Source organism: Fusarium phalaenopsidis, assembly GCF_050370095.1.
Source record: "Fusarium phalaenopsidis strain FUZ10S chromosome Unknown contig_32372, whole genome shotgun sequence".
In the NCBI taxonomy this organism is placed as follows: Eukaryota; Fungi; Ascomycota; class Sordariomycetes; order Hypocreales; family Nectriaceae; genus Fusarium; species Fusarium phalaenopsidis.
The window spans coordinates 258,041-273,725 of NW_028145383.1; the positions used below are offsets into that span (position 1 = coordinate 258,041).

The 15,685-nt window shown below is 51.6% G+C and overlaps 5 protein-coding genes across 5 annotated transcripts; 2 read left to right on the forward strand and 3 right to left on the reverse strand.

The window, feature by feature from the left end:
- Window positions 1-692: 692 nt before the first annotated feature.
- Window positions 693-2,305, reverse strand: LRP88_14581 (NADH:flavin oxidoreductase/NADH oxidase; the record flags this gene model as incomplete). The annotated part of the gene is made up of 5 exons (XM_083250920.1): window positions 693-802; window positions 884-1,016; window positions 1,071-1,439; window positions 1,528-1,914; window positions 1,979-2,305. 5 exons carry the CDS (start codon window positions 2,303-2,305, stop codon window positions 693-695), a joined length of 1,326 nt encoding a protein of 441 aa, XP_083093320.1.
- Window positions 2,306-5,205: 2,900 nt separating this feature from the next.
- Window positions 5,206-7,072, reverse strand: LRP88_14582 (major facilitator superfamily domain-containing protein; the record flags this gene model as incomplete). Its single annotated transcript, XM_083250921.1, has 6 exons — window positions 5,206-5,389; window positions 5,439-6,297; window positions 6,392-6,501; window positions 6,561-6,577; window positions 6,630-6,837; window positions 6,891-7,072. The coding sequence occupies 6 exons, from the start codon at window positions 7,070-7,072 to the stop codon at window positions 5,206-5,208; spliced, it is 1,560 nt and encodes a 519-aa protein (XP_083093321.1).
- Window positions 7,073-7,735: 663 nt separating this feature from the next.
- On the forward strand, window positions 7,736-9,508 carry LRP88_14583 (uncharacterized protein; the record flags this gene model as incomplete). The annotated part of the gene is made up of 1 exon (XM_083250922.1): window positions 7,736-9,508. One exon carries the CDS (start codon window positions 7,736-7,738, stop codon window positions 9,506-9,508), a length of 1,773 nt encoding a protein of 590 aa, XP_083093322.1.
- Window positions 9,509-10,076: 568 nt separating this feature from the next.
- Window positions 10,077-11,019, reverse strand: LRP88_14584 (aromatic alcohol reductase; the record flags this gene model as incomplete). Its single annotated transcript, XM_083250923.1, has 2 exons — window positions 10,077-10,937; window positions 10,987-11,019. 2 exons carry the CDS (start codon window positions 11,017-11,019, stop codon window positions 10,077-10,079), a joined length of 894 nt encoding a protein of 297 aa, XP_083093323.1.
- Window positions 11,020-11,614: 595 nt separating this feature from the next.
- LRP88_14585 (fungal specific transcription factor domain-containing protein) lies at window positions 11,615-13,203 on the forward strand (the record flags this gene model as incomplete). Its single annotated transcript, XM_083250924.1, has 3 exons — window positions 11,615-11,668; window positions 11,734-12,688; window positions 13,109-13,203. The coding sequence occupies 3 exons, from the start codon at window positions 11,615-11,617 to the stop codon at window positions 13,201-13,203; spliced, it is 1,104 nt and encodes a 367-aa protein (XP_083093324.1).
- Between the last annotated feature and the right edge of the window lie 2,482 nt (window positions 13,204-15,685).

Sequence of the window (15,685 nt, forward strand, 5' to 3'; positions counted from 1 at the left end):
GAAAATGAATGAGTCGACAAGGGTCCGTAACCTTGACGCCCACCATCCCGGCAGCAGCGTCGGGGCCGGATACGCACACAAGATGCAACCTCGGATCAAGGAATTCTCGTGGGCGCCAATCGCTGTTCGGCGATTGTCGTCCTTGGAGTGTATCATCAGGTGGTACCAGCCCATGATGCATTACGAACAGATTTCATCATGGCATAGTTTACATGCGGCCAAGATCAGATAACAGAAGTCAAACAGAGAGTTACATTTATGGTGAGTTATGAGTACATCTACAGGCGATTACACCTGGTCCACCACCAAACGCCAGTGCAAGACACGCATCTCTCACATACCGAGTCGGGATGACAGCATTTATTCGTCATTGCCGGGCATTGAAGTATATCAGTATGGTCGAGGATGTACTACTGACATGAACATGTCAGTTCCTCTAACTACTATCATGCGCTTTTCCCATCGAACTGACCAGTCGAGTAGGGCCCGGCTCGACAAGCAAGGCCCTACACTGTTGACACAGTCTAGATCCCCCAGGTCGACACTCTAGGAACTGATGCCGCACGCCTGAGGTAGCATCATCGTGAAGAATTATGCACTTCTGCTCTTTTGTCCATTCCAGCCCAACCAATTACTCAAAGTCTAACCCCATCTACAACCAAACCGCGACGATGTGCAACTCCAACAAAATTCTAAGAGTCCATCTTGTTCGAAGCTTGGTTTTCATGTGTCTGCGTGACATTATCCAAGGCCTTTCGATCCGTAGTTATCGTGGTGGTTGACTCGACATACTTTTTGTTCACTGATAGCTTGTTAGAGACTAGGTTCTTTTCCAGCGCTTCGATTTTCTTCAAAGTAAGCATAGAATGACTTAGTCACTTACTTGGCGCGCGGTGATATTGGTCAACCCAAGTGACCTCTGTCTTGGTGGAGAGCGCAACCTTCTGAACAAAGTTGGGATCTCGCAAGAACTCGCGGGCGACATGGACAACGTCTGCTTTTTCATTGCTCAGAATCTAGCGTAGGATTATCAGCTGGTAAGTCATCGAAATGTCTGTGTGACAGCTTACATCATGAACTGTTTCTCCGTCTCGGATCCAACCCACGGCGCCGACAAATACGTTGGGTAGTTTCAGGTCCATCACGGCTTTCGCAAAGGGAACCTGATACTGCTGTCCCAGCTGCACTTTCTGGTGTCTGTCAGTTCCTCCGCTGGAAATATCAAACAGGTCGACGCCCTCGCTGGCAAGGATTGGCACATATCGGAGAGTGTCTTCCAGTTCCCAACCCTTCCCAGCAGGTAGCCAGTCTACAGCCGAGATCTTCCAGAAGAGTGGCATATCTTCTGGGATATTACGTCGAACAGCTCTGACGACCTCGATACCAAATCGAGTGCGGCCTTCGAAGCTTCCACCCCATCTATCGGTCCTCTTGTTGGTCTGCAGGCTGAGTGTTAATTTGCGCCCTATTTATCCCCCAGTGGGTCTTCTTTGACAACCTAGGAGAAGTTTCAGATGCGTTACTCACAGCAGGAGAAGCAAAGGAATGGATAAGATATCCGTGGGCCCCGTGAATTGCGATGACATCAATACCTGCCCTGACAGCTCGGGCAGCAGCTTTACCGTAAGCCTCAATAGTCTCAAGAATCTCTTCCTCGGTCATCTCGCTGGGCATAGCATAGTTTTCGTTCCAAGGCTCGGCAGTTGGGCCTTGCACGTCTTTGGCAAATCCGCCATAGGCATCGGGAACAAGGCGAAGTCCAAGCCATGGGGGACATACGCTACACTTTCGCCCCGCGTGTTGCAGCTGGATAGCAACCTTTTGCGACTGAGAGTGGATCACGTTGATAACCCGCTTGAGAGGTGGGATATGGTCATCAGACCAGAGGCCTGCGTCCTGTGGAGTGTTCCGCCCCTGCGGGTGTCAGCTAGGTCCTCTTTGATGAAGGAATGCCACACGAAACGGTGATAAGATTTACCCTCTGTGTGACAGCAGTTGCCTCCAATGTGATTAGGGCACTACCCCTCATAGCCCATTGCCCATAATGCATAACATGAAAGTCGCTGAACATGCCATCCTGGCAACTATACATGCACATAGGGGCAACCCAAATGCGATTCTGGAAAGTCTTGCTGCGGATTGTAATGGGACGGAAAGCTGGAGTGATAGTATCCTCAGTCATGCCGTCATCAGGCGCCAAAATTGCCGTGCCCACGGGCATACGCTGTTTGGGAGTGAAGAAGGGAAGTCCATCAACGGCGATGCTCCTGAAGTCGGTGTATTGGTCAACTGGGATGGAACCCATCTTGATTCGAGATATTGTCGTAGTGGTGATGTTAGATAAAGTTGTCTGGATGAACACTAAGTTGTCAGTGTCCAGCAGAGTAGAACGGGGCGGAACATGGCTCCTTTTAGCTACCAACCAGGGGTGTTGTCACTTTGACAATATCCAAGCTGCTTTTCCACCCCAACTTCGGTTGACTTTTTACCCCACATTACCAATCACACCTGACTAATAGGCAGCAAGAGATGAGCACAGTTCACAGACACCCTACACGGATTCAAGTAGTATGATAAGCGGGCACTAACATGCTGCATGTCACAGCCGGACATGTTCGGTAACGGGTCTTACCCTGTATTTCACCTTGGGGGCAAAGGAGGAAAAAGAGAGTGCGAGCTTTGTCTGCGCTTTAAGAGGATAAAAATTCGCCAAAATTACGATCGTGAATAATTGTGTTGAGAGCCTGGTGAGCAAACCACCTCAGTTCCATCCCGAGCAGCCCAGATAGCCTCCAAATCCCGTTCGAAGCGAGTGACCATTGCCGTCTTTGTACACTCCCATCGTCTCTGAAGCTCCGATCGCACCAGTTGCTTGTGCTCAGTAGACGACATGAACAACCCGAGGGAATAGATGGGCCAGTCGCCGAGATAACATTTTGTCCACACCTGATCATTTTGATGACTCTTGAGAACCTGAACCGCCATTTGAATCTGCCAGGTATCCTTGGGAACAGCGAGCGGGAGTCCCGCGCTCACCTGGCCCTGCAATATCTGTTCCAACAAAAGAGAAGCAAGTGTTGCGTAGAGATAGCTCCCGTCCCTAAAACATGTTTCCTGAGGCGTTAGTTTTGCAGTCTCATTAAAGCGTGATCGGAGGTCCTCCTCGTAGGGTAATCGTTCTTCCCAGCTGGCCACCTCGTTTCTCAGTTGCTCCAGAGTGGTCGGGCCAAGTGAGAAGCCAACTCGATAGCATTGTCTCAGCAACATGACTAGTCGGAAAAGTGACGCAGGCACACCAAGCACCGGGCTGTTGAGGGCCCTCTGGCTTCCTGGAAAGAGGGTCGAGCGTTCCAATAGCTTCTCTGCTCCATCCCAGAAGTCAGGATTAAAATCATAACTAAGTTCACTGCTGTCAGACCAAAGACCCGTTGAAACAAGGAAGGTCTGGTAGACGACGCTCTCGATAGCAAGTCTATCAAAAAGCCGCGGTGTGCTGTCGGGCCGGTTTAGGAGGCGGAGTGTGACGATGCGGGTTGCTGCACTGACATGCCGTGGTATATCATTGGTGGTGCCCCATCCTAGACACTTTGCTCGTTAACTTTGGAATCCCTCCTCGAAGAACTGCAGAACTTACCCCGTGCAGATACAATAGCATCACCGACATCAATAGGCCATTGTGGTTCTCGTGACTCGAAACCGTTGCAAGAAGAGTAGATAGTTCCTTGAGCGCCTTGGAATAGTACATGAGCGCAAGGTCCTGCCTGTACCAGGATTCATCATTCATATAATGAGCCGCAGAGCAAGCCAAGACGGAGTAATAGAGGCTCTTGTGCGTCACCATGAGGTGCTGGATGTCTATTAGCCAGCCATCATGAAATCCACGATGGCAGCTGGGCAGCAGGAGAAGAGAAAAGTATCTGTCGGCAAAATGTCGAGAGAGCAGGAGCTCTAGGTCATGGGAGATGACGCCATGGACAGCGCCAGCCTCCAAGACAAGATCCAGGGGGTGCATCCCTTCGGAGTCGCCGTGAAAAGCGACAGGAACAGCATCATGCTGGATTTCCTGCACCGGCCCCTCCCAGACCTGGCCATCTTCTATTGGTGTCGTTATGTGCTCGGGTTTCGGTTTGGCGATGGGCTCTCGATGTCGAGAGTCGGAGTGGGACGCATAGCGACGATCAAGGAGGTCTGAAGACGAGGGCCATTGGCAATTCCTACTGGACAAGCTGCAGGCGTCGCAGACAGGGAACTTTTCGTTGCATTTCTTACGGCGCTGTCTGCCTAGTTATCAGTTAGCGCATGTTCGGATGGCTGCTGGTACGCAAGCATACAGGTCAGACAGCCAGTTTTTGTACGGAGTTTCGGCCGAGTAGCACCACTCATAGTGCTTGTCGTTTGTGTGTCATTCTGGTATGCCACACTCCTTGGGAAGGCTGACGAGAACGTGTCAGAGATAATTGAAAGAATGGGGGGATACTTGGAGAGAGCTTCAACGGGGTTCAACATGGCGGACCTGGGGGAGGTGGTGATCTTAATATGTGCAGGGTACGTATCTCATCGACACGATGGCATGAATCTAAGCGAATAATGGTTAGTCTCTTCTGTTGTCTATCGGGGATGCGATAAGGTTTTAACACATTCATACAGTCGTTCCTAGTATTTAGGATAGTGACCTAGTAGTGGAGATTACGACACGCTGGTAGCCCCGGCGCAGCCAAGGAGATAACGTTACCGGCTTCTAATTCCGTTATCTGGGGGCTTGGTCTAGGATCAATGATTGGACCGTATCCTTGGTGGAGGGTTAGTTTGCGGGGTAAGAGTCCACCTTGACCAGGATCTTGGCTTGAATCCACGGGCGCTGTATCTGTCTAGGGTGGCCATGTTGATGATAACAAAGAACGGAATCAACACCAAGAACGAGCCAAGAGACTGTCTAGTTTACACGAGTCATGTATCTCCAAAGTGCCCCGGCATTGCTCTGGAAGATGGATCAAAGTTAAAGATTGATGTCACGGAGTAGGGCAACTGTGAAATGCGGTTTCGGATACCAGATTTCGGAATGCTCGGAATGCCTTCTTTTTGAACAACGTAGCAGCTGCTAGCGTATGTCTCGAACCGATTTTAATCACAATTAGTACTTTATGCGTACTTGATATTCGATGTATTCTGTCCAGAGTGGCACTCAACACCATCCAGCAACCCCCTTTATCGGTGCTCCCACTGGGCCTGATCCCGCTTGACCAGTTCCTCATACTTGGCCGCACTCTTGATCCTGAGCGACTTTCCATACTTGATCATGACAAGGAACACTAAAGAAGCCGTCATTCCAACAAACGCAGCCGAGATGAAACAGTTTTGGTACCCAAGGTCTGTCAACCACGGAGTAATGCTGGCAAACTTGTGAGTGTAGGTTCCCGCGCGAAGAGAGAAAAGCTTACCCGTAGCTGATGGCAAATGACATTGTGTTGCGGACAAGAATGACGGTGACAATGGCATCGCCACTGATGTCGTGATAGCTGTCAATCAAGTAGTTGACACTGAGAGTGACACCAACCGCGCTGGTAAAGGCAAGACAGCCCATGGCGAAGATGAGGCCAAACCAATGAACGCCATGCTGAGCGCCAACGCCCCAGAGGATCAAAGAACCAGGAACCATGACGACACAGATGGCAAAAGGCCACAGCCGGTGCTCCGCTTCCATGATTCCATTGTTGCGACGGGCGAGCTTGATGGTTAGCCAGTCGCTGAAGTTACCCGAAACGAGAGCTCCAACGATGACGCCAATGCAACAAGATATGTAGCTCAACCCAACCATGGATGACTTGAAGTTGTAAGGCTCGCCAGAGAGGATGATGGAAGATGTTGCGTTGAGCACGTTGAACCAGATGAGGTACGAGCCGTAGGAGAAGCCAGCGTAGAAGATGACGGGCCAGCTGAGGAACGAGAGAGAGCGAACCGCACGTTTGAGCATGTTTTGGCCTGGTGATGGCTGCCAAAGAGACATCTTCTGGATAAACGTCTTTGGCGCGGCGTAGACTTCGCCTGTCTCAGCCATAGAGGTTCTGGCAGCCTCTTCCACAGGGTGGCTCTTGTCGTCAATGGCATGTTCCGAAGTAGAGGGACTGACGGGCGAAGTGAATTCAGGGACTACCACTCGGTTGTAGTTGGTCTCTTCCATGAAGAGGAACAGAAAGACAAAGACAAAGGCGAGGAAGATGGCGGGCCAGTAAAAGACCCATCGCCAGCCCTGGTACTCGGCGATGAAGCCGCAGATTATGGGCGCAAAGTAGTTGCTGCCTGCGAGAGCGAAGGAATAAATTCCCATGTAGGTCCCGCGTTCGTGAGTAAAGTACTGGTGAGATGTCAGAAGTGTCCTTTCCTTGGTAGAAACCACTTACGATGTCGGTGACAGAGATTTCAGGAAGGGCTTCTATGGGCGCGATGAAGAAGCCTTGGATGATGCACCGGGCAAGCCACTCGCCGTTGCTCTTGACGTACGCACTGTAAGAATGTCAGCCGGATTTCGAAGCAGATAAGGAAGTGTGGTTCCGGTGAAATACCTCCAGATGCAGGTGCCCTGAGCCATTGGTTAGCCTTAGATATGATTCACGATGTGAAGGTCTGCTTACAATGGCACCGAGGATGGAAATGAGATATGTCAATCTCTTGCCATACCGCAACGAGAAAGGCTGCCAGAACAAGAGACCCCAGCCCAAGAGTAAAAACATGTAACCGGTGCCCTCATTGAGGGTCGAGATGGACACGCCGGATGCCTGTGAAAGGGGCACAAGGACGGAATAAACAGTAGACACGGAGATTCCACAGAACCAAGTATAACTTGACTATAGTTAGCCACAATACCACTCCAGTAACTGATGACGTTGACCTACAGGTTCTGGCAGATCAGGGCGAGCAGCTTGCGACGAGGGGTCCAGTTGAGAGGATCGTTGGGATCATTGGAAGGCACCGGGTTCAGAACAATATCGCTAGCACCACCTGCATGGCGAGCGTGCATGTCCTGGTTCAAGTCCACGAGGTGGACAGTGCCGGGTGGAGTTCGTGGTTCAGCCATGTTGGAAGAAACGTAAGGATTACAATGTTAAGCCAGATGGATGATTGACTTGGAGATTCGGATCGTGTCGATCATGGAAGAGCGTTCACCTACTTTATAGTGATCCAACCTTTGATCCTACAATACAAGGACACAATAGTTCAGATTGAAGCGAGACACAACCTCACCTGCTGATGGCGCCGGAAACCCTGACCTCACCGGCACACCCACCCAGCTGCCGTGGCGCACACCTTATCCAAAGCCGTGTGAAGGTGGGTCGCGCAAATACACGTCAATGGTCAGATCCACAGCATGTAGGGATTGTCAACCCGTATCAGCGACTAAGACAAACGTGGCGAAAACGCGTTTTGGCGGGCGGATGTGAGGAACGCACTGGGGCCGGAGCTGAGCCAATAGGACGTATTTGCGCATGAGGGGAACCTTGATACGGGCGGTTTCACGGCCGGAAATTGATGAGCGAGTTGAGGTTGTAGATAGTCGTGGCGTACTCGAGTGTATGTACTACGTTGCCAGGCTGGAGTTGGCCACAAGAGTAACATGATATCTAAGCATCCGAATTCACTGATAAATGGCAGAGCGTCAACCCGGTAATCTTGTCCCTCCGCACTTCAAGTTGTTGCCTTCTTATCTCTCCCTTGATAGCAGTCACCGCACATCCTTATCATGAGTGTCGTTACTTCTTCACCCATCTTTCACCTGGAGGCTACCTCCAAAGACCTGTCGGTCGTCGAGGCCAAACACCAGGCAGAGACTTCTGTAAGGGAGGCCACGCTTCTGCCAGTGGTCCAGCCAAAGCCCATTCCGCGTGGAACTCCCGCTTTCGAGGCGAGGAGGGAAGCGTTGCTGCGAGACCTCAAGGCCAAAGTCCCCTTTGACTATTACCTCCCCTCAGAGCTCATCAGCAACCCTCCAACTGATGTCTCTGGCATACCGTCAAGCTGCGGGATCTTGACGGATGAGGAGATCCACATCACCGAGGACTATGATGCTGTCAGCCTTGCTGCGGCTATCGCTAGTCGCAAGTTCACTGCAGTCGCTGTGGCCACTGCCTTCTCCAAGCGTGCAATCATTGCGCACCAGCTCACCTGCTGCTTGACGCAGTGGTTCATGGACGAGGCCATTGCCCAAGCTAGGCAGTTGGATCAGTACCTGGCCGAGCATGGAAAGCCTATTGGACCCCTCCACGGTCTTCCCATCAGCATCAAAGAGCACATGCCCATTGCTGGCACTCTTTCTTCCCAGGGTTGCCTCCAAAGCCTTGTCTTGGACGACAAGGACAGTGACATGGTTGCTATTCTGCGGAAGCTCGGGGCTGTGTTTTACTGTAAGACAAACCAGCCCCAGACCATCATGCATCTTGAGAGCGACTCCCTCTGGGGCCGGACGCTGAACCCCTTCAACATTCACCTCTCTGCTGGCGGATCAACCGGTGGTGAGGCGGCCCTGATCGCCATGAAGGGCTCCGTTCTCGGTGTCGGCACAGACATTGGTGGCAGTATCCGTGGACCTTCGGCCTTTTGTGGCATCTATGGATTCAAGACTACGTCGTATACCTTGCCAATGAGGGGTTTCGATGCAAGCCCTTTCCCAGCTGAGCTGACAATCTTGGCATCCACGGGACCCATGTGCCGCAGCCTGACGGACATGGACTTTTTCATGAAGTGTGTCCTCTCCGCTAGACCTCATCTTAAGGATCCAAGGCTCGTTCCACTTCCATGGACAGGCCTGCAGACGCCTCTCGGTCGGCCACTGAAGATTGGTTTCATCAGCAATGACGGTTTCGTGGACCCTCAACCACCAGTCAAGAAAGCCCTGTCCTGGGCAAGGGGTCTTCTTTCCGACCCAAAGCACAAGGGAGTCCTCGAGATGAAAGACTTCAAGGTCTTTGGTTCAGCAGACGCCTGGTCAAAGGTCAGGAGAATGTACTGGCCTGAGGGTGGAAAGCTTGCCAAAGACGCCATTCTTGCTACAGGGGAACCAATCCATCCGTTGACAGAGTGGATCTGGAAAGATGCAGAAGCGCAAGGTATGCAGACAGCTGCGGACCTCAGTAAGATGCGCCGAGAAAGAGATGAGTTCCGCTGGGCGTTCGCAGAGAGCTGGAACCAGCAGGACGTTGACGTGGTTCTCGGACCGGCTTTTGTTGGTCCTGCTTCTGCCCACGATACGGCATTCTACTGGAACTATACTTCGCTCTACAACCTTGTTGACTACCCTGGCGTGGTAGTTCCGACCCCGATCAAGTCGGAGGCTGGGGATAAGTATGAGGCGGACTACGTGCCGTTGAGTGACGCTTGCCGACATGTCAAGGAGTTGTGGGAGAGCTCAAACTTTGGCGGAGCGCCGATCAATCTGCAGATAGTTGCGCGCAAGTATCATGACAATGAGCTATTTGGTGCTCTCCAGGTGCTCAAGGAAGTTCTAGGATTGCCATGAGGCCGGTTCGGTAGGATTTCCTAGTCAAGATAGCCAAGTTCCAATTTTATCAGGCCGAACTGGAGTGGCCAATTTTGATGTGTCGGCATTCGTTACCAAACAATGCAGTTGTTCTATGAGTATTTGCCTTCCAACATCTGAGGGCGTGCGTACTTTATGACCAATGTAGTTGACTATAGCACTGTGTTAGCATTGGGATATGACACTATGGTGTGTTGACATTGTGTTTTTTTTATATAGTTGAAGCCCGGCCCTTGATGGGTTAACTGAGCCAGAAGATCGATCGAGCCAGAAGGCCGTAGATGACTATAGCCATGGCGATTCAGCTTGTAGGCCCAGACGGAGGAGGCGCCTTAGAAAAGAGAACGAAAAAAGAGAGGGAGGAACTGGCCCGTGGGGTATGTGCATGAAAAGACATCCGTGAAAGCAACCTCGAAGGGAGTAGTTGTTATATTCATAGCAGTTGACAGGACCCAATGTGTATGGCATTGGGCCTGGACGTCAGCCCGTCTGACGCTATGGGAGTCTAATCAAAGTTGGATAGAATGTAAGAATACTTGCCCCTATCTCAGGAGCCATAAGCCTTGGCGAATGTAGCCTCCAGATCCTCCTCAGTCAGCACCGGCACACCAGCAAGGTCATTGTCCACGTTCTTGTACCAGGCCTGGTACTTGCCACTCACGAGGGAGGCCTTGATAAGGGCAAAGATGGTTGGAATTTCGGACTGCTTGTTGGCAAGAGCTTCAAGCCTGTCGAATTCAGCCTCAGGGTCCTCAACAGTGGTGATGGTCCATTCAACCCCCGGCGAGTACTTCTTTGCGAGGCTCAGTAGCTGTGCCTGTGTGACGACGTGCTCATGAATGAAGAGGTTCTTGCTCTTGGTCGGTTCCGGGTTCTTGAGGGCGCCGACAATAGCTCGTGCCGCGCCGCCCAGGCTCGTAGTGCTGATAGGGCTTGTCCCATCTCCCCAGACCTCAGCTGTCTTGCCCGGCCAATCAAAGACGGCGCCGTAATTGACGAGGAATTCGGTGAAGGCACCGATGCTGAAAATAGTGTACTCAATCTCATCCGATTTGGACTTTAGGTATTTCTGGATCTCGACGAAGTTGACGTGGTGGGGGAAGTGACTCGCAGCAGGATTCGTCGTAAGGCTGCCAAAGTCGGAAGGGATGAAACGTTTGACACCGGCCTGAATTGCAGCGTCGATGATCAACTTCTGGCCAAGAGCTGCCTCGGCGGCGACCGTGGAGACGACGGCATCCTGACCGCTCAAGACCTTGGCCAAGCTGTCTACATCGCTGTAGTCTGTAACGACACGGCGAACGCCGTGTGGGAGGACTTCATCGGGCTTTTCTGAGCGGCTGAGAAGGGCCACTTCGAATCCTGCGCTCGCAAGTTCAGAAAGGACGACAGAACCGAATAGGCCTTTCTGCGGATTGTCAGTCACGTCCCCCTCTGGGGCTGGGTTGGTTCCTTACGCCAATAAGTGTGATCTTCTGGAAGGTGGTCATGGTGGGTAGTTGATGGAGTGATGCTTTGATGTGTGTTCTGCGATTGATGGGATGATTTATTCTTTTGGATACTGGCTAATTTGCAATTGATATTTATACTCGACAGTCACGACTTGTGTCAGTTGATTGTGTTTCGTAATGAGCATTCAACGGCGGATGCAAATGTCTCCGACCATGACCAATCTGTCTAGCACCGCGCTTGGCAATCCCACATCGCTCACGTGGAGTCGTGGACACATCTGTGCTTTGTCAGAAGAGCGGATGTAAAATAATGCCGCCACCGCGGATGCTTTTGTAGCACAAGAAAGTCCGCCGCGATTCTGCTTCCGCTCCCCCATTTTCTTGCCAACCTACGTTACTTCATATCTCGCTTCGAATGTCGGCCGCGCCAGTAAGGCCCAATCCCGATATTGTGAATTGCCAATGGCCGAGAAGCCCGCCGGGGTTCGGACCAGCCGTGTAAGTGCCAACTTACGAATATGCCCTGGTCACAAGAAAGCAGAAACACTCATGCATGGTCCTAGGCCTGCAATGAATGCCATAGGCGAAAGAAACGATGCGATGGAGGGAAGCCGTCGTGCTGTAATTGCGCAAGATGGGCCGTCTCTTGCCACTACACCGAACGAAGACCCAGAGGTCCTGGGAAGAAGTGAGCATAGCCCTGGGAGGGATCAGCTGGTAACTAATGCCTGAAATCTAACCTGAACCAGGAAGAAATATATCGAGCGCCTTGAAACGCGGCTGGCGAATTTGGAGTCTGCTCTGGGGCGGCTCCATGACCCTGTTTCAGATTCCCTATCGAGGGAGGACTTGGCGGAAGATGACGGTCTTGACTGGGATTCCTTGACTGACACTGGTGACCCTGGGAGTAGCGACAACTCGATTTCGAATAAGAAAGAACCCCACCAAGGGTCTATTGTGACAAGCAGCGACGAGGACGCCGAGTCCCATGACGACGATGAGACGGAAACCATACAAGATCTTCCACCCCTGACAGAGTACACCCAAGAAGAAGAGTGTCCACCACTTGCGAACATCATCACATCGAAGCTCGGAGAGTTCGCCCGGAACGTTGGGGCGGGAGCTCAGTGGATGCGTCAGCACGAAGACCGAGGCCCCTACCGCAGCAGAATGTTTGCTAAACTGCCTACGCGTCTGCTATTGGCTAGCCTTGTAGAGCCCATTATTGAAGAGCTTCAACAGCACGGCATCATCATCACTCGCGAATCGTTCCTGCAGCGGCTAGACCAGCAATACCTGGCAGGCACCGACAGCTGTGCCGATGATCCAGCTCGATGGACTATTCTGAACTCACTCTTCGCCACTGCGATGCTGCACAGGACGACTAACGAATCCCTCGCACAGGCATCTCGGACTGCATGGAGTTACTTCAAGAACGCATTTTCAAATTTCCCCGAGCTCATCACGCGAGGCAGAGACGTGTCGGCATGCGAAGCACTGCTTGCCATGACTGCCTTCATGCAATGCACTGCCGATACACAGATAACCTTGCAGCTGTCGGCCGCGGCAAGTCGTCTGGTTCAAACTTTTGGTCTGCATCGTAGGGACTTTTACAACTCTCTCGACGTCCCTACTGCCCAGAGACATCAACGCGTGTTCTGGGCCACCTACGTCCTTGAGATCGAGATGATGGACAAGTACGGATGTCGTTCCGGCCTCGCATGCGGAGAAACACCTTTGGAATTGCCTCTGAGGTGCTCGTCATCCTCTTGCGCGGTGCTAGAGGCCTGCAAATGTTCGCCTCTGCTTCGGTGGAGATCCGAGCTTGCCATCATCCAGAGAAGGATCCATGACCAGCTTCATCCGGAAGCACCTGTCTTCCTTGGCAGCGACGAGCTTATAAGGGCTGTTTTGTCGATAAATGGACAGCTTATAGCGTGGAAAGGAGGTTTACCAGAGGACATGTTGACAGAAACCCACCACCTTGGGCCAAACTTTAACATCGCCATGGCCGTTTTGCTATATAGCTTTCATAACTCTGTGAGCAGACTGCACATGGTGCTCGTCCATCCCAGGGCTGCTGATGAGCCGAATTGGGCTTCCAGAGCACCTCAAACAGAGCCTATAGCACGAATGGGCCGGGATGCGTGCACTGCCTCTGCCCGCGCCATGATTACCATTGCACGCAACTTGGCGTCAGAGCCCTTCTACCAGCAGTGGTGAGTTCCGCTACAATGCTCGCCAACAAAACGTCTGGAGTTTTACTAACGTTCGGCTTCACACAGGGGAACTTTATGCTATCCCCTCTCGGCCATATTCGTGCTATTGCTGGCTGTACTTGAGGATCCCGGTTCTGTTACGGCACAGGATGATGTTGACAGAATAGGAGACTTTGTCGGCTTTTTAGAGCGTCTTGGTAGCGACGGCTGTGATGTGAACAGGCTCCTGGGTGGATGTCGCAAACTCCATGACATTGTGTCCTTTGCTCGCAGTGCTGTTCAGGAGGCAGACCATTCGCAAGACGCTGAGACAACAGTGAGACGAGGCGTCATATTGGCGCGGCTTGAGGTAAGAAGTGTCAACCTGGTCCACTATCAAGCCGGGCGAATTTGGTTGACACATAGGTTTCGTGCAGGCCATCCGGCAGAAGCTCTCCGGCGTTAAAGACTGGCTGCAGCTCGCACTTGGTTTCTTGAGCAACCTTCCTATGCTCCGGGAGGAGGCCGAGGCAACGTTTTCTGCTATTTTTGGGGGTAGTGTACCGGAAGGAGTGTATGGACGGTTTGTTCCTGATTTGTTCAAGTCACATGCCAACAATTTCGCATTTAATGTCTGACGGGCCCAAGAATTGAGTATCTAACACGTCCTACACGCTCTAGATGCCCCCTGTCCGTTGATCAACAGGCCTGGCTGCTGCTGTCCGTGTATAGGGGTCTATTCTACCACTATTTATTGGCGTATGCTTTCTCACACGCCTAGGTTGTTCATTCATGGTGTCGTTGTCAAAACAGGGGGAATGGTGATGAAATTATGTTTTAAGACACCTGTATCAAGTGTGTTCCTTCGATAGTGGCAGTAGTTCTACCAATAACCTAAACTGAGCAGCTACCAGGCAATACGGAATCCCATATCGCCCTCTTAACATCTGCTCCCAGGAAGGCCGGGCCAGAACCAAAGCAAATGGCACTTCTTGAAATATTATGCAACAGCCCTAGCTTTGAAACCCGAATAATCACCGTAGCGTCCGAGTTTGAGTAGTTGATGTTCTTCGATTGCATCGCAGAGGGGTACACCGAATTGCTCGTCGCTGACATGCCATTATCTACGATAACATCTAGGCAGTCGCCTCCCACAAGCTCACGAGTTCTTTGCCGTAGAACCCTAGCAATTTGATCAGCGTTGTAGAGTTGTTTGTCCTCTAGCTGTATATCTGGGTTGACGAACGTGGGCTGTGTAAAGTTTGCGGTAGCGAGACCATCCAGTTGTGAGTAACCGGGCCCAAGATGCCACCGCAAATTTAGAAGGATATCTTGCCTCGTGTGAATTTGCAGGCGAGAGCCGAAAACCCGATATAGTACATCACTTGCCGGGTTTGTGGCGGTTGACAAGATATGACACGCATACTGAATTGCCAGATATGCAATCTGTAGGCTGAATGGGCTGTCCAATCGGTATTGGCCCGTGGATGGAGGTTGAAAGTTGATGGAAGCCGACAGGCCAATGTCCTGTCTAACATGCTGCCTCAATTCACCAGCCTGAACCCCTGAATTATGGCGCTCGGAAGACGGGGTGGTGGAGAGAGATGGCTGTCGTTGGGCATGTAAATCCTGTGATGTTGAAACCCCGTCTGGCGTAGTTTTGTTGTTCTTGAGAGCAGTTGAATCATGATTGCTCTGCAATGAGTTCTTGAACGCCATGTCAGGACTATCATCAGTCAGAGACAATGCATCCTTCACTGAACTCCGCAACGCTTTCATCAGGGACGCGTCTTGATTAGCCCACTCTGAGCGAACGACCTGATCGGTGAAAGATAGGAACATGGAGAGAAGATGATCGAATTTGTGCTCCAGTTCGACTTTCTCCTGCCTCTGGGACTGTTCATTTGCCTGGTGGCGCAGACGAAATGACTTCTGAGCCGCGCGATTTCTTTCCCTACGCGCCTGGGGAGAAGTTAGTTGGGCGCTCTGGTCGCGCCTCATGCAGGGTAGTAGTCAGACGATTGTGACGCACGTTCATCGTGTGGTCGTCAGAAGGATGCTTCCGCGGTCGACCACGAGGTTTGCAGCCGTTCTTAGAGATAGCCGTGTCAACATTCATAATAAGGAGCGCCGAGCGAGAACAATGTTGAGGTTTGGTGTAACTAACCTCCATGGGGAATTTATCCATTATAAACAGCAAAACGATAAATTTCTAAGAGGCGGGTAGATCAGTAATCGATTAATAGCACTCACGTAATTTTTTGGGGTCCTGCAAAAGGGAGAGCTACGCCTGCACCCTCCGAGTATTAGCTGTCGCAGCATGCTCAAAAGGGAGAGGAAAATCAGCACCCACTGGGTCCAGCGCCAATCTTTCCTGTTGGCGATGAAGGAGCCGATTACAGGGCTTTACAGGATCAGCATGTCTGCAACAAGACAATGAGCCAGTTCATGGATACTCACCCTAATGCAGGCCCTAGAAATGGCATCAAGACAAAAAAAAAAAGCTG